The following is an 18,185-nucleotide window of genomic DNA, read 5'->3' as shown; positions in this document are numbered from 1 at the left end:
GATGCTCTAACTGTTATGGTCTGTTTTTTTTTTCTTTCTTTTTGTTTGTTTGTTCTGTATACTGTAAAATTTGTATATAAAAATAAAAAAGCACACAAATGTGATTAAAAGCCACAGCAGACACACATTTCACTGGAAGGCTGCTGACAACACAACCAGGTATCTGAGCCACGTCTACCCATGATGCATCTGAGCACCTCAGTGATGGTGAAATAAAAGAATGGCATGCACTGTAACACATTTTGCGTGTTGTTAAACGCGGCGGCGGCGGCTAAGGGAGACAGTTAAACACCTTTGAGGATGGTGCGAAGTGACAAAAGTTGACAGTGACTATGTTGGATGCGGCATTCAACAGACAGACAGCATGCATCATCTCCTTTAATGGTAACAACCGCTGAAAAATATCTGCAGTGCACAGGTGATTGTGAGTCAAATGGTGTGAGATAACACCACATTTGTCAGATAAGACGCTGAGGACGCGCTAACCGCCTGAATGTTGCTGGAGAAAATGGATCATGAGGAAGTCTTTCCGTGCCCCTGTTCCTACTTATTGAAATGCTGTTTATTCGACTGTACAGACGTAAACAGCAGAGTCGCACATGTTGCCAAAGCAGTTTATTCAGGACACACTTCATAATAGAGATTAGCTACTGAAAAAGACAAGATATTTTATAACAGGCTCAACCCTTTATCAGGCAAGTGACTATTTTTGGTCATTTCCACAAACATTAAATATGAGATGAACACATGCTCTGAGCAAGCAAAGAGTGAAAGCTACTCCTGTTGTGAGGTTCTACTGCAGTTTTCAGTATCTTTCTTCTTAGCTTGATTCAGGCCAATAAATTGATTGTTCTCAGTTCCATTTTTTTTCTTCTGACATGGTTTTTAACAAACTAAACTACTTAACGACTCAAAAGAGCTAGTTGCAGTATATACATATTAATCACTGAGGTATTTATACATTGGAAGGAGGTGAAATATTTGCTGGTTTAAATTCAAGTGGGGAGGGTGAAGGATAATTTTCAGCTGATCAACACAAAGTGGCTTTAGTTTCCTGTTTAGAAATGAACTGCAATGATGAAATATGTGATATTCCATCATTATGTTTCGGTGAATGAAGGTGTTGTTGTTCTATGTCCACATTATTGTCATCAAATCCCATAAACAGACTCAAACTACAATGTGTTTGTCTCATCATACACCAGTTAAAGCCCTAAACCCAATGGTTCATTTAAAATGGACTAAAAGTTATTTGAAAAATTCTGAGCTTTGTAGTTTTTCCAAACATTAATCAAACAGGAAGAAACTGTGCACTGGGGGAACTATCTTGAGGGTAGATCTGTCACATTTGGAACCAGTGAGATTAAGTCGAAATTAACCACAGTGTTAAAAAGAAAACGTTCCTGTCAACGACCAGCAGTCTGATTTTAATCATTTCTGAACAGTCGAGCTCTTTGGCACACAGCAATAAACTGTGTCAGACTGAGGAAACCAGACAGTCCTTGTTAGCAGGTTCTATTTATTGTTGATTTTGGTCTTTTATGGGATTTCTTGGAATAATAAGAACATAAAACACCTAGGTAGCATTAGGGAGTGAGATGTCTTCCCAGCATGTTGATATTCCTCAGACGGTTTGACACTCTGCTAACTTTTTCTTGGCAGATTGATTATAATGTGTTTTGACAGGCTCTCTGGTCGCCTTTGGAGCTAAAGATGTTATTATGATGTAGGGCACACAGCAGCCATCTGAAGTACAAGCCAACACTGCAACAAATCATTCGCTGATACGAGAAAAGAATTCAGCTGCATTTATCTCCACGCCCGTGATGTGAATTATTCATGGAGTCTTGTGCTAAAGTCTTACCTTCCCTCCGCCGGGCTGGTACTTGATATTGTCGATGGAGCCGATCTTAGAGCGGACGTTCTTCAGGTCCGGTGTGGGGGCGTTGATTGGCCGGGGGGTTCGGGGGGCACGGGGCACCGCCGGCTTCTTCTCCATTGGGGTTTGTTTGGGAACGGGGGGTTTGGTGATGACCCGGCGGCGGTGGGTGGAGCCGGCTTCACCGTTAGTAGTAGCAGGTGGAGTGGGGGCGGCGGTGGAGGCCGGACGGGGGCGGGCTACGGAGAAATGAAGAATTAATGACGTTAACCCATGAAGACACAGAGATACTTTTATGGCAGTTTCCACATGAATTCTTCACTCTATTTAACCTGCCTTAAGTGATTTTCCATTATTTATCATAATATTATCATCTGTATTTTGTCCCCCCCCCCAAAAGGGATAAAGGGGTAATGTTTTTGGTTCGGTTTGTTTGTTTGTTTGTTAACACTCTAGTAGCAAACTATTGGTTGAATTCATACCAAATTGAGTTTATAGACTGCCAGTGACCCAGAATAGATGTGATTAGATTTTGGGAAAAATAGGTCCCAGTTTAAATTTTTTATGAACTTTTTAAATCTTTTTTGTTTTTTCCCCATTTACTTAAAATGGGTTAAACTTCAAATGTCTGTAACAGCAAAACTATTGGTTGAATTCATACCAAATTGGATTTATCAATTGCCAGTGACTCAGAATAGATGTGATTATATTTTGGGAAAAGTAGGTCAAAGTTCAAAGTATTTATGAATTTTTTAAGTCTTTTTTTACCCATTTACTTATAATGGTCGAAATTTCAAATGTTTATAAAAACATCAATTTTGTTTCAGTTCACTTCAAAGTTGGCAAATATATGGAGGCATTTGATATGGTGACATCAGCACACACATTGGCATGATGACATCAGCTGGATCAATCCCAAAATAAGCTACAATATGTGCGAAGGGTGGGGTTTGTTGGGCTTGGCACCACTTGTTTCAGCGTAAATCATGTATTTTACAATATCTAATTCGCTGATTATGTAGATGTTCATTAAAGCTCAGATTACATTTGAGGGTTATTATATGAAACAGAGAAAACTGTGGATTGGTGGACTCAATATGTAATCACCAAACCGGATCAAATTTACAGATGTGTAGAAATAGGAATAAAACGAAGAATGTGTCTGAAAACTAAATTATGCCAACTGTATGGGCAACAGTGTACATTAAACAAACACACTTACCTCTCTGTGCTCAATGGTGATAACCTGTAGCCATTTGTGCATTTATGATTCAACAGGTAACATTTACTCTGATTACATCCAGTGTTTTTTGGAAAGCCTAACTCTAAAATGGGAAACCTTAGGGGAGGGGTGTCAAACATACGGTCCGCGGACCAAAACTGACCCACCAAAGGATTAAATCTGGGCCATGGGATGAATCTGTGAAATGCAAAAATTACACTGGAGATATTATGACAATGCAAATATCTGAATAATATTCAATATAAAATTTTTAATTCTTTATTCTTTATTTATATAAATAGAAAATTTTTATTCTCTTCTTCATTTTTTTTTATTTTCACTCGTGGGGTTTTTCTTCCTGTCTTTCTGTCTGTGATTGCTTGTTGTATGTTACTGTTAACTGCAAAATTTCCCCATGGTGGGATAAATAAAGCCTTATCTTATCTTATCTTATCTTATCTTATCTTATCTTATCTTATCTTATCTTATCTTATCTCATCTTAACAATCAACAGTCATTTTAGTTTTGGTTGCACATACAGAACAATTTGATCTTAAGTAAGTCGGACTAGTAAAATACTGTCATAATAACCTAGAAATAATGACACTCAAAATTTTTCTTTTTGTTTTTGTGTAAAAAATGAAAATGTTTACATCTACAAATGATCCTTAATGTGAATAACTTGAACAAATATGAAGAACCTGAAATCTCCAAAGAGAAGTAAGTCTAATTTTACCAACACTGTTACTACATGTTTTGTGTATTTGTAGATCCACTGTGATCTGTAAGTTGTAATGTACATGTGTAAATGATAAACTGAAGCAGTATATTGGTAAAATTGCACTTATTTTTCTTAAGAAATTTCAGGGTGTTCATTGTTGTTCATGTTATTCACATTTTTTAAAGGGTAGTTTGTCAGTGTAAACATTTTCATAATGTAATTTTATTTTTTTAACACTAAACGATAGACAAAACTTTGGAGTTGTCATTATTTATGGGCTATTATTGTATTATTTCACTGTTCCAGCCCATTTGAGATCATATTTGGCTGTGTGTGGCGCCTGAACTGAAATGAGTTTGACTCTCCTTCCTTAGGGATATTAACAAGTGAGACATTGTGCAGCAGGAGCTTTTTCTTTTGTTTTCCCCATAGACTATTTTAACTACTACAGAGGGGAGAAAATCAATAAATGACAGTGACTTGGTTTCTGGAGGCAGTAAAAACCATATTATTATCCCTTCAGAGGTGACTCAGCCAAGTTTTAATTGTGAGTATATCATCTGTATGTGACCTTTCTTTCATCATAGTGACCTTAGATGGACTTTAATTAGACTGAAACCAGACTGTCTGTGTTTCCTGCTTATTACCTGTAGACTTGGGCTTCTTGGCTTCGCCCGTCTTGTTCTCAGTCTTGTCGTTCTTGTTAGCTGTGGGAAACAAACAAAACCAAGGACACATGAAAATCATCACTGACTCTGAGATTCTACGCTCTTTAACATCAACGCAGGAAAAAAGAAAAAAGAAACCCTTTCAGATGCAGAGCAGAAAGTTTACAGACAGATTAAATTACAGAGGGTGACGTTTGTACTTGTAGAACAAATATGCAAAGTAATGTTTCTGTACTGTTTGGGTTCATGTTGTACAGACGCCAAGGTTATTATCGTTAACGAAAACTAACGAAATGATGAAAACTAGAATTTTAGGTCATTTTTGTCTTCTACTTCCTTTTAGTTTTATTGCATCAAATCCAAAATGCCTCAGATGGTTTTTACTTAATTTCCCCTCAACATTAATTAATTATTTTTATCCATGACAATGATTTAAATGTTCTACCTTTAATTCCTAAAATATTTTTCATGCTCTGACTGTAAATAATAATTTTCTACCACAACTAACCATCTACTTTTTTCACATCTCACTGAGGAAGAAAAATCTCTCATGAAACTTTAAGGAAATATTGATGTTTATAAACTATATAAACTAGACAAAAGTATTGGGACACGTTTGATTCAGGTGCTCCTTTTCTAACAAATCAATAATAACAAATGTCATAATAAAGTTTTATAATGGAATAAATATCATTACATTAGTTAGTTTGGTTTAAATTGTTATCTTTCCTTACAAAATGCCCCAGAGATGGTTTATACTTAATTTCTCTCAACACTGATTTTGTTTTTTAGGGTTTTTTCATCCATGACTATAACTTTAAATGTTCTATGTCTAAATTTCTAAAATATGTCTCGTGCTCTGACTGTAAAAAATAAATTTCTACCACAACTAACCATCTACTTACTTCACATCTCACTGAAGAAGAAAAATCTCCCATTAAACTTTAAGCAAATATTGACGTTTATAAACTATATGGACAAAAATATTGGGACACATCATGTGTACAGCTGTAAGATCTCCTGTTCATGATGATTTGAGATAAAAACATTAGTATTTCCTTAAAGTTTAATGTTAGATTTTAGTTCTTAAGTAGAGGTAGAACATTTAAAATCATAGTCATGGATAAAAAAATAAAAATAAAATCAGATACTTGGAGAATGTGGACACCTCAGACCACCTCTGAACGTGTCCTGAATCCGTTCACACCTGGAATTCCATCCGCTGAGGACATTTTAAGATCTGAACAGGGTCCTAGACTGTACGTATAGATGGATTTTTATCAAGATATCCAGTAGTCTGATTTGTGTTGAAGTTGTCAGCTCTCTGATGAGTTTGTTTTCACCAAGTTATTTGATTACATAAATGATTGACAGCTCTAATGACTAATCACTGTCAGGACTCTGTTAGACACGAGGGAGGAAATGATGAGGCGTCTGGCCGGCAGGCGGATGTTAAATTCCCACATCTCTGCTGCACAGACAGTGACTCCAAAATGAATCAGAGGCAACACAGCAGCTCCCACCACTGCTCAGCTACATTTGTTTTTTTTTTTTTTTTTTTTTTTTTTTTACAGTGGCAGGAAGTGGTGCTGTGGTGTCCATATTTACATACAGACTGTTTACAGCAGCATTCACCAGCTTAAGGTGCAAATACCTTTCCTTAGAATCCCACACTGATATGCTAATTAGTGAGATAAAACAGGATGGGAGATGTTTTAGTATGTCTAAAACTGTGGTATGAAACAAATATTGAGGGAAATGAAGGCTCTCTCTGGGAAAATATTTCAGTTTTCAATACCTGGATGCTTTAGCAGCATAAATATGCAATGATGAAGACGACAACAAACCAGTAAAAGACGTGATTTGTACTCATGCGCTGAGCAGTGAGTCCAAAAACGTATAATCTACTGTTTATTTATACAAAACTGTGTTGAACTCCTTTCAAATATAGGGAAGATTTTAGCTGTGACTCCAGCTCAGAGCGAAAATGAGACTAATATGACTTATATGACTCATGACCTGATGTTAATATTATTTTGCATGAATTTCACTGCAGAAAGTCACAAAACATTAAACTTTAAGGAAATATTAATGTTTTTATCTCAAATCATCATGAACAAGACATCTTACAGCTGGAGACATGATGTGTCCCAATACTTTTGTCCATATAGTTTATAAATATCAATATTTCCTTAAAGTTTAACGGGAGATTTTTTTATTTCATTGCATCTTTTATGTCATTTTTGTCTTCTACTTCCTTTTAATTTCATTGCATCAAATTGTTATCTTTGTTTCCAAAATGCCTCAGAGATGGTTTTGACTTAATTTCCCTCAACATTAATTAATATTTTTTCTATCCATGACTATGATTTTAAATGTTCTACCTCTAAATTTCTAGAATATTTTTTGTGCTCTGACTGTAAATAATACATTTCTGCCACAACTAACCATCTACTGTCTTCACATCTCACTGAGGAACAAAAGTCTCCCATTAAACTTTAAGTACATTTTGATGTTTAAACACCTGAATTCAACGTGTCCCCATACTTTTGTCCTTACAGCTAAATAGGGTTTGGAGATCCCAAACTGGGAAATTGCAGTTAAAACTAATGACGAGGATGGGATTCAAACCCACGCATGCAGAACACGTTGGATTAGCAGTCCATCACCTTAACCACTGAGGTCACCTCGTCTGACTGTTAGCAGAGTGGGGTAAGCGCTGATTCATCAGTTCTGTCCATGAAATGAGTGATTTCATAGTATGATTTGAGGTGTGACAGTTGATGTTTCCTGCTGATGGAGCTGTGCTGTAGCGCTGCCATCATGTGGCAGACACATTATCGTATTCAACTAAACTGCTGCCGTGGGGGCAACGATCCCTTAAGTAATAGAGCTCACTCAAGCAGCTGGAATAAAATATGCACCTCACAGACCAGAACACACATCACTATGAACTGGGTGAATGAATCATACCCTCTGAGGGTGTCGGGCTGTGTCGCACAAAAAGCAGAGCGTTTGTTTGACTAACACACCTCGGCCTGAGTCACAGCTCCCTCGCTCAGAGAGGTGAGATACTGTTTGTGATGTGCAGATAAAAATACCAGTCTGCTGCCTTCAGAAGCCAGCGCTTGAATGCGATAAAGTGTAACATATGGCAGCAGTTCAGTTCTGCCGCTGCCTGGAGTGGTGCCAGCCTACAGTCTGAGTCATTTCTCCGGCTACAGTAGAGGATTCAGCTCCTGTTACAGAGGTCGTGTTACAACGGCAGCCGACGATGGAGGCTGAGCAGTTACATGGAACTGTGCTACATCATTAGAACAGAAATCAAAACAGCATCAAGGCAAATTACCAGTAATTCAGCTGCATCGACAGGTCGACTCCAAACACTTTGTCGATTTATTTGCATACATTTTCAGCACTTTGATGGAAGTTTAGCTCTGTTCTCTAGTTTAGTGATTGTTTAACCCATTTTCTCTCCATTTATTGTAATATTATCTCCTTTATTTATTTTTTTTTTTTTTTCACTGTAAATCAGGTATTTTCCGATATTTAATTAACTGAGGGCGACACAGTGGTGCAGTGGTTAGCACTCGTGCCTCACAGCAAGAAGGTCCTGGGTTCGATTCCAACACCAGTTGACGGGGGGGTGGGACCTTTCTATGTGGAGTTTGCATGTTCTCCCCGTGTCTGCTTGGGTTCTCTCCGGATACTCCGGCTTCCTCCTACCATCCAAAGACATGCACTGATAGGTTAATTGGTTAATCTAAATTGCCCATAGGTGTGAATGTGAGAGTGATTGTTTGTCTCTATATGTTCAGCCCTGTGATGAACTGGCGACTTGTCCAGGGTGTCCCTATGTAGCTGGGATAGGCTCCAAGCGACCCCCGTGACCCTAGTAAGGATAAAGCGGGTTCAGAAAATGAATGAATTAATTGACTGATCTGTATGAACCGTAGTTTTTCAAAAGAGCTGAGATTAAAGTTGAGGGTTATTATATCTGAAAAGAAAAAGTGACTTTTTCAGCAAAAATATCAGTAACTCAACACAAAACAAGTGTGTCCATCCACTGTCATTGATCCAACTCCATGGGTTTTAATGGTGAATCAATGTTGTAGAGGATGACGGTGTTTCCAAGGTAACTATGAAGCCTCTGAACGTCCAAATGGGTCATGTCTGATGACCATGAAAAGACGACAAAGTGTATTTTACACCAATTATTTACATGTATTGGTCGGATTAGTGGATCAACAGGTATTAAACAGTTTAGATCAGTAATTGGTTTTGTTCGATGGTGAATGTTTGGGTCTTTATGGGTTAACCATAGGTATAAGTCTATAAGTAAAGACAGTTTATAAATGGCAGATGCAGAGGTTGTAGGAAGCAAAGAACATGTACTAAAGTTGAGAAATGTTCAGTTTTATGACCTACATTTGAACAGAAATATCTGTATGTTTTACTCTATATTTATTGTGCATTGAACGTGGATTTTCCATCATTTCTATTTTGCATCGTTGTGCACCTACATAAGATTAACACTGATTTCAACCTAAATAAAACATGGAATAGATGATGATATAAGACACAATGATATAAAAGACAAAATGAGATGAAAATGGGGTAAAATATGGGATAAGATTAAACACAACAAAATCCATCTTCAGTGTCTGTTTTTAGTTTGTGCTTAATTGTTTGAATGCAATGAGTCCATTTTCAGGTGTTATTAAACAAGATAAAATAACATAGGAATTAATTAAAAGACAAGACAAGACAAAAACAATGTCCAGATCTAAAATGACAATAAGACCTAATTTTCACTTTTCTATTCATTTCAGAAGCTGTAGGTTTTCCCTTTTAGAGAAGTTGAATCAGTACTTCACAGTTGATTTTTATGTATTTGTACTTCAACTGGCGTAAAGAATGTACAGTGTGTCGTAAAGTGACAGTTTCCAAACAGTGTCAACATGTGCTGTGTCTGTGCAGATACCTGCAGGTTTGTTTGCAGGAGTCGATCCGTTCTTAGTGGTGTTTGCTCTGGGAGTGGGTGTGGCCTTTGGAACAGGTGGGCGTTTCTCATTCTCTGGAGTCTGGAAAACACAAGAGTGACAGGTGAGTTAGCATTGGTGTGTACAAGTGTCTGGGAGAGTGTTTTCATTATAAGCTCTACAGGTTGGATTGGACATGATGTTGTTTTCTGAGGTTGTAAAAGTTTGACGAAGTGAAATTAGCAGAAAGCTAAAAGAAGTGGCTAAAACAGGGTTTCCCAAAGCTCAAGATCCAAAGGAAGATGCACAGTAGCTGGAACATCTAGATTCTAGCCAAAAATGTCTTTAATATGTTTGATCTCATAGTGGTGACTGTCATTTGTCATTAGTGTGTAGTGCAGGAAAAAATGACTGTTATGTGAAGGCTTTCTTTGTAATCGAGTCTACAGATGAATGCCCTCAATGTCATCAGTGTCATATAAATAAACATGTAGTCTACTTTTACTTCTACTTAGGGCTGCACGATCTTGGCCAAAAATAAAATCCCGATTTTTTCCTCTAAAAACTCAATTTTCAATTTCGATTTTTGGGTAAAACTACAAGAGACAACAGAAGTCAGCATGTTGTTTATGTGAGCACCCCGCAATGCAAGGCACTGCTCCCTACCTCAAATCTGTGATGGAATCAAGGTGTTAAAAAATATCAGTCCTGCAATATATCACAATTTTTCATTTCACAATACTGTATCAATATTAAAAACTACTGTATCGCTATTTTTAGGTATTTATTCAAATGAGATATGGCGGAGGTTCATTTTTGTTTTCTTGTTTTCTTCATTGTTTATATCTTATTTATCATTATTTAACACTGTTTTATTTAATAATGGTTACATGAAGGATCCTAAAAGCACCTTTTACTGTGTGAGAGGCAGATGTTAGTTCTTTTGTTGAGATTTCACAAAAATAATCTTACGATGTTAGTTTTGAACTAATAGAATATGAACATTTGAGCACGATCTTAAACTGTAAAGTCTGTGAAACCTAATTTAAGTGTTAACACAGGAAAATTTGGTGATATAGCATTAGATCCTGTTGTGATCAAATAAAAATGTGTTTAGTATTTGTGCATATTTCTGGTGTAATTCAATTCTTCCAGGAAATAATCATTTAAAAAAAGAAACAAACAAATAATTGCTTTTTTTTAACAGTATCATGATATATCGTGATATATTGTATTGTGATCTGGGTATTGTGATTTGTATCGTATTGCCAGATTCTTGTCAATAAACACCCCTAATCATGTGATGGGCCCACAGAAGTGATACTAATGTAAGTCAGTGACAGGCATCAGTTGTGCGTGTGTACGCGTGGACCACATAATATGAGTGATCCACATACAGTTATATTTGAATTGGAGGATCCGTGCTTGAAACCACAGCTTACACTGGTATCACTACTGTGGACCCATCGCAGATTTAAGGTCCGTGGTCATTACATGGACTTCTGTATAAGACCGCTCTCACAGATAGGAGGAGGAGCCTACGGTAGCCTGCAGGCCCAGAGGCACGAGACAGATGAAATCAATTTGATGATTTCCCTTCTTAAAAAAATCACCCTAATTAAAAAATCCAATTTCGACTTAAAATCAATTAATTGTGCAGCCCTACTTCTACTACAACTACTTTTGGATTCATATAGTAAAGAATACATAGAGTATAATCTACATTTTTACAACTACATAACATTTGAATGACTTTATGGTTGCATCAGTAATAGCAAATTATTTAAAATACAAGGGTTATTCATCATTTCCATATGTTCTTCAGTGAAGCCACTGGAAAACAGCAAAAGAGCCAAATGTGGCCTCGGAGCCACAGATGCTCCGTTGGATTGAAATGTAGGTGTTGTTCCACACTGAGAAAACCCAACAAGACCTGCAGTTTTGGACATGTTGAGTCATGCAGATCCTTCCATTTTAACATCATTGAGTAATCATAATGTCACAGCTGATCAGTATATTTCATTGACAGCTGATGATCCAATTAACAGCCTATCTTGGGCCCTGACATGAAGTTTTGGAAATGGAAGTTAAACTAAATGACAGGAGTTTTCAGTGTGTTATACTCACCTTGGCAGCCTTAGCCGTACCAGTTGCTGTTGGCGGCCGCTTAGTGGTGGTGGGCGTGGTCGCCTTGGGTACAGGGCTTTTTTTATTTGCTGATGCAGTGGTGGGGGAGGGGCGTTTGGCCGAGTTGGCCTCGCCATTGGTGGAGAGGGTGGATGGGCGGGAGTTTGGTTTGGCTGAACCCGCATCAGGCTGGTGTAATGGAATTAAAAGCAGCCACAGCAACATGGGAAAACAAAGGTAGAAAGACATGGGAGGGAAAGTGTAGAAAAGGGGAAGGAGAAAGAGAAAGAAAAAGCAGCAATGGAATCAGGGATTTGCAATGTCAGCGTGGTATGGCAGCACAGGCAGTAAACATATGACAATAAAAGAGTTCATTAACTGTCAAAGTGAATCAGTGATTTACAGCAGGTTAAAGCAGTTACAGTCACATCTGATGGAAAAGCAGCATATGACATGAACGTCAGTTCAGGTATTAGACATGTCCAGGGGGACCAGGTTAATGTGGGACGCTCATTACTATGTTCATTTAATGTTCATTTGGTTTTATTTTGTATAATATATAGATATTTATTTTATAATTTTGCAATAAGTCATGCAATAATCCTGTGTTCTGCCATAACGATACAATATTTATCCAATATCAAACATATATCATATATATATCAAATATCAAACATAAATGCACTATTTTTATAGACTCGTTTACAGATATACATATTGTTAATATTGTTAATGTTGTGTCTATTCATATTTCATGTGGAGTTTTTTTTATTGTACTTTTAGTTCTATTCTCATTTTACATTTTGTAAAATTTTATATTCTATTTTCTTATTTTACATTTAGCTTTTTGTAATTTTATCTTCACTCTATTCTTATTTTAGGATGTGTTGTTTTTTTTTATATTGTTGCACTGACTGGAGTAGCACTCCTAATTTCTATTCTATTCTATTCTATTCTATTCTATTCTATTCTATTCTATTCTATTCTATTCTATTCTATTCTATTCTAATTTCATTGTGCTGTTTATTGTTGTTACTTCTGCTCATTATCTTGTTCATTATTTTATTCTATATATTGTTAATTTCTTGTGTATTTTGTTCATTTCCTCAAATCTGCAGTAGCAGGAGGAGAAAATACCAGTAGATCTGAGGATATAAAATACACTTCTGATATTCTGTGTGTATTATTAAGTTAAACAGACATCTGTTTTTTTAAGTCTATATGTCTCAGCGTTGGTAACATGTCCGACATTGTCCGACTTGCTGGGACCTGGTCTCCCACAGCACATTCACAGACACACAGTGATGCGTCTTAAAAGTTCTGTCTCGGTGCTGAAGCGTGGTGATGCAGCAGAAGCAGAGGCGGCTGATCAGTAATCAGCCTGTGTCCATGCATGTGTGTGTTCTGCTGAAGGACGCCTCGGCAGCCTGTCGTCTCAGGCCAACGCTGTGACCTTTGGGTGACGAGCCTGTTTCTGTTACCCCTGGAAACGCCGCCACCCTTCATGCGTGTGTGACCCACCTTGCTCTTGTTGTCTTGCAGAGTTTTGCCTCCGTTGCCGGTCGGAGACTTGGCCGGATCTTTCCCTCCTTTCTCCTCCTTCTTCTCCACCGCCTTCTTCTCTTCTTCCTTCTTCTCATCTTTGTTGGTCTTCTCCGGTTTGTCCACCTTCTCCGCCTTCTCGTTGTTTTTCTCAGCATTCAGCTTCTCCGTCTTCTCCTCGTCTTTCAGGATTTTCTCAGATTGCTGGTTCTTGTCGGGGGCAGTGTCTTTCTTCTGCTGCTCCACTTTCTTGTCAGAAGTGTCCATCTTGGACATGATGTCTGTCTTCTCTTGTTTATCCTTGTTGTCACTTTTCACTGTGAAAAAAAAAAAACAGTAATAGTAACATTATCTAACCAACGACTAATGGAAGCAAATACCCTCAAATATTGGATAATTAGATTAGATTAGATTAGATTAGATAGAACTTTATTGATCCCTTGGGAGGAACCTCAAGAAATTAAGGTTCTAGTAGCAGCACAACACTGAATGTACATGTATAGGAAATATAACAAGAAAATAGTAATAATAGTAACTATAAAAATAGTTGTGAAAGACAAGTAACTGGACATTAGAAAGTACAAGTGGAAAGAAATAATAAAAAAGAAGTAATAATCATAAATAATAATAATGTTATGATATTATAATATGCACAACACACACACACGTAAATATATATGTTTTTTGTTTGGATAGTTTATAAATGCAATGTATTTTAATAATCTGAAGGGTTTTTTTTTTTTATATAAGCTATTATGCAATTATTTTACTGGTCTGACCCACTTCAGATCAAACTGGGCTGAACCTGGAACCTGAAAGAAATGAGTTTGACACCCCTGCCCTGTTCTAGATGGTAGCGCTGCACCTCCTTCTGCAAAACTGCTTTTGGACAATCAGCTTTTTCTTACAAAGCAATAATAGAATGGAAGCACAACAAATGTTTGAAATTTCTCCACCAAGACAAAACCATGGATTTGAATAAACTAAGTCTGCCAGCATGAACTCTTCCCTTCAACTGTATTCTACACTTTGACTGTATGCAACTCCTTTTAAGTGTGTTGTTTTTCTTTTTAATTCTCCTGTACTGTTTCCCTTTTTAATTTCTTTCCACAGGGACTACAGATGGAAATTAGTGAGAATGCTATAATCCTGCCCAGTGAATCCAAATAAAGAAGAAGCCAGATAAACTAACAAAAACTAAAGTAAACTAAAGTAAACTAAACTTTGCTCTTATTAACATTCTGCTGCTGTCAGCTGATGATTTTGCACATATATAGCATACACAATTTAAAAAAAAAATCTAAATCAGTCATTTTTCATTTCGCTACAACAAAAGCACTTGAACACAACATACTTGTAATTTCAAATTCACAAATAAGAAGGATCATCTTCCCGACAGCACCTGAAGGCAGCATTACTCCCGACACTTTGGAGACGCTGTTAAATCTGAGCCGGTAACTGAATACGAGGCTGTTCTGAAAGATCCAAACCTAGAGCCGAAATTGGAGGAAGTTATCTAACATTCTGGATAAACTGTCCGCGCCGCTGTGGAGACGCTCCATCGACATAATCTATCACATCAAATAATGAGGTAATTGCATCTCCATGTTTGTTATTTATAGCAGTGAATGTTCATGTGGGGACGTTATGTAGGTCGCAGCAGCAGCAGATGCGTCAGGTCCTGGTGTGTAAACAGGTCATTTGTTCAATTAAACTCAGTTAGTCCAAGGCAATACATTATGCAAGAGCTCAAACTGTGTTCCTCATAACCATCATCAGAAAAACCACTATGGTGTCATGTATCATCTCCATACCAACTGCATAAATAAGGACTGTATGAGGTTTTTTAATCATTAGTTGTTGTTAAACTCGTCCCTTAACGTTCGAGTATCCGGGTGAGCATATTATGCGCACTTTGCACTTCATGTTATCAAAGGTCATATTATTTTTCACAATTTGTATTAGGTCAGAATTCAAAGTTGTTTATTTTTGTATGATTTTTTCAAATTCTGACCCAGAAACTAAAAACTCAGCACATTGTAAACAATAGAAAACTACTACACTAGCACCCTTTTCTGAAACGAGTAAAAAATGCACATTGACAAATTTTAGCATTTAACACTTGACCTAGTACAAAAAAAATGCACATTAACCAGTGTTGCTGTTTAATCATTGACATATGCCAGTGTGCAAAAAAAAAAGTAATGCAATTTTTATGTAGTATATTGAGAAAAAAACTCACAATTTTCTTTTGTGTTTTTTGCGTAAAAAAAAAAGTTTTGTTTACATTACAAACACAGCATTTTAAGGGTTAAATATTTGACAGTTATTGAGTATTTGGTGTTTTTGTTTTTGGCTCAAGTCAAATTTGTAGTGCTGCCACTAACGACTAATTTTTTAACGATTAATCTTTTGACTCATTTTTTGATTAGTCGACTAATCTAAATGACTAATTAAAAAAAAAAAAAAAAAATCAAGTGTTTGTTATTTTGTTGTGTCCATTTTATTTTGAATACAACTCAAGGGCCGAAACATAAAATGTCACCTGTACCATGACAAATGTAAACAATACAAATAACTTAAATATTACCAAAATTACAAATTGGGATGTTTGCCATGTAAGAGCAGGGAACTGGGGGAGGGGGGAGCATGAATAGGTGCACACGGATCCGCGGACTGGGGTGGGGTGAACCATAAGAGCGAAACTTAGGGGCCGTTTACACGGCGTAGGATTCAATCGACTCCGGGAAGATTTCATCGCGGATTAGCTTTCTGTTAACATGGAAACGGTGCCTAGAGTGCCTGAATCCAGAAACTTTTGATACCAGGGTCCAGGGTGGAATGTTATCGATATGCTCCGCATTTCAGCTCCGTGTTAACGCGAATCGTAACGTTCCGGGGTAAAATATGACGTCACCGAATGCGCGCGCAGCCAAGAACCGCCAGTTAACCCACTCCAGGCCAGTTGGTGGCGGTAATGCGCCTCCAAGCTGGTTTGCCAGCCTCTATGACACAATAAAGCTGCAGAAAAAGAAGGAACAACCACAACAACAATGGCCGGTTTCAGAACAACATACGTGCTGCTAACTGTGCTCAGTTTGCTGTCCCTTCTCCACGTCTTCTCGTCTGTCCAGACAAAGAAGTCCTGCGTCTTTGTATGACCACTCGCCATTGTTGTTTGTAAATAGTGTTGTCCGCCTCTTCTTCTTCTTCTCATTTAAAGGCTGTCTAAACCGGAAATCGTTTGTGCGCAGGCGCGTGTTTTACCGCCACTGTTTCACTACAGCTCTACATCGCCAGCTACTGGTCTGGCATGGCCACTACAGCGTATTCAGCCGTCCTCGCGGACTCATGTTAACGCAGATCGTTATCATAGCGGCTTCGTCTTAACGCGGAATGATTTTATAACGCAAAGGAGAAATCTTTGCGGAATTAGATCCTAGTGTTGCCGTGTAAACGTACCCTTAGGATACTTATAAGACAGGTCTCTCTCTCTCTCTCTCTCTCTCTCTCTCTCTCTCTCTCTCTCTCTGAGGTACTGCAGGCGCCAATGACGGCATGGATTCCCCAGGTGCCACGGCCAAAAAAAACAAAAAACAGGGGGTTAATAGTAAAACGACTCGTCGACTAAAAGAAATTGCCATCGACTAATTTTCACGGTCAATTACATTGACTACGTCGACTAATCGCGGCAGCTCTAAAAATTTGGCATTACTACTGCACCAATTGGTGATTAGGAAGGGCTTCTATGGGATACTGGAGGGTTAAACACGCTCTACTTTCTTCGTTTTGACTAAACTCGTCTGATGCTGTTGCTCAAAGCTGTACTAAATGTTGATCAAAGAAATACACCAGTTAAAAACCAGTTGGACAGCTACATTGATTCCCTGCCACGACACTAATACTGCTGCATCAGTAACTGCAGTTTTGAGCCAGAACACCATTTTTTTTAACACTGTATAAATAAACTGATATTAGACGTCGGTATCTTAAAATGTGAATCATATTGTCTCACAGTCTCCCTTGATAGAATATCAGAATGAGAGTCCGAGGAGGAAAAATTAGATTATGCATGTTTTTCACAGCCAGTTTTCTGTCAGATTGGTTTGTTTGTTTTAAAAATATCTAAAATGTGGGCAATGATTCAGAGATCTGGGCTAATCTGGCTCCTTTACAAGTGACGCTGATGTTGATTTTATGACAAGCCTCCAAACACTGCAGCATCCTGCACTTCCTCAGGATCAGTTTTCTCTTAGTATGTATGTTTAATTCACATTATACGGAGGGATATTTTTATTTGCTTCATAAATGCTGCATAATTATACCCAAACACTTTTATATCTGGGAGGTATGTATCCTTGTTCTGAAAACTGTCAGGATTATTGCACTATTGACAAAATTCAAAGAGCTTCTGAAAGCTGAGGTTGGGAGCTTATTACTATTATTATTATTGATATATAATATATTAGGGTAGAGCTCTGCATTGGCTGAGGGGGAGGAGTAGAAGTGGGCGGAGCAGAGAGCAGCAAAGTGCAATCGGTGAGAGAGAAATGGAAGATTTTTATTACTTTTAGCAACATTTTGGCAAGGTTTTAGTGGTGTTTTTATGGTGAATTCTTGTAAATAATTGTACATAATAATGATAGTGTTGTTTTGGAGTGTTCTACTAGTGTGTTTTGCTGTGTATTTGTTGAGTTTAGTCCCCCCCCCTTTTTTTTTCACTGTTTTTAATTTGTATTTTTCCAGTTTGTATATATAAATATTGACTGTCTGTAAAAGAAGCAGATGATGGACGTTTTTGTTGGTGAAATGAGGGGCTCTGTCTACAACTAGACAGAAAGTGAGCACAGACTATCACATGGATAAAAATGACGAGAAAGAACTAAAAATAAGAAGCTGGAGCATGGACACAGAATGGTCTAGACAAACTGAAATGTTTGAGCACATGTAAAATAGCTGAAAGTTTTCTATAATCTCAGAAAAGGTTGTCATGCACATTTACAGTGGTTTAATTTATCATAATAAACATGACAATTAAAAAAAA

At 37.5% G+C, this 18,185-nt stretch overlaps 1 protein-coding gene across 7 annotated transcripts in view; it reads right to left on the bottom strand.

Annotated features, from left to right (window-relative positions):
* LOC115436655 (microtubule-associated protein 4-like) overlaps positions 1-18,185 on the bottom strand; it is a 145,057-nt gene that overhangs the window by 22,324 nt on the left and 104,548 nt on the right. For 3 of the 7 annotated variants that reach the window (XM_030159561.1, XM_030159558.1, XM_030159562.1), the window contains exons 7-11: positions 13,121-13,461; positions 11,600-11,788; positions 9,475-9,574; positions 4,470-4,529; positions 1,865-2,118 (exon numbers count right to left, since the gene is read on the bottom strand). In XM_030159561.1, coding sequence (XP_030015421.1) covers positions 1,865-2,118; positions 4,470-4,529; positions 9,475-9,574; positions 11,600-11,788; positions 13,121-13,461 — 944 coding nt within the window. The remainder of the gene's footprint in view (positions 1-1,864; positions 2,119-4,469; positions 4,530-9,474; positions 9,575-11,599; positions 11,789-13,120; positions 13,462-18,185) is intronic. The other 4 variants (XM_030159560.1, XM_030159559.1, XM_030159564.1 and 1 more) reach the window with 4 other exon arrangements.

The sequence above is a fragment of the Sphaeramia orbicularis genome, chromosome 17 (assembly GCF_902148855.1).
Source record: "Sphaeramia orbicularis chromosome 17, fSphaOr1.1, whole genome shotgun sequence".
NCBI classification, from domain to species: Eukaryota; Metazoa; Chordata; class Actinopteri; order Kurtiformes; family Apogonidae; genus Sphaeramia; species Sphaeramia orbicularis.
This window is presented reverse-complemented; position numbering and strand designations above follow the sequence as displayed.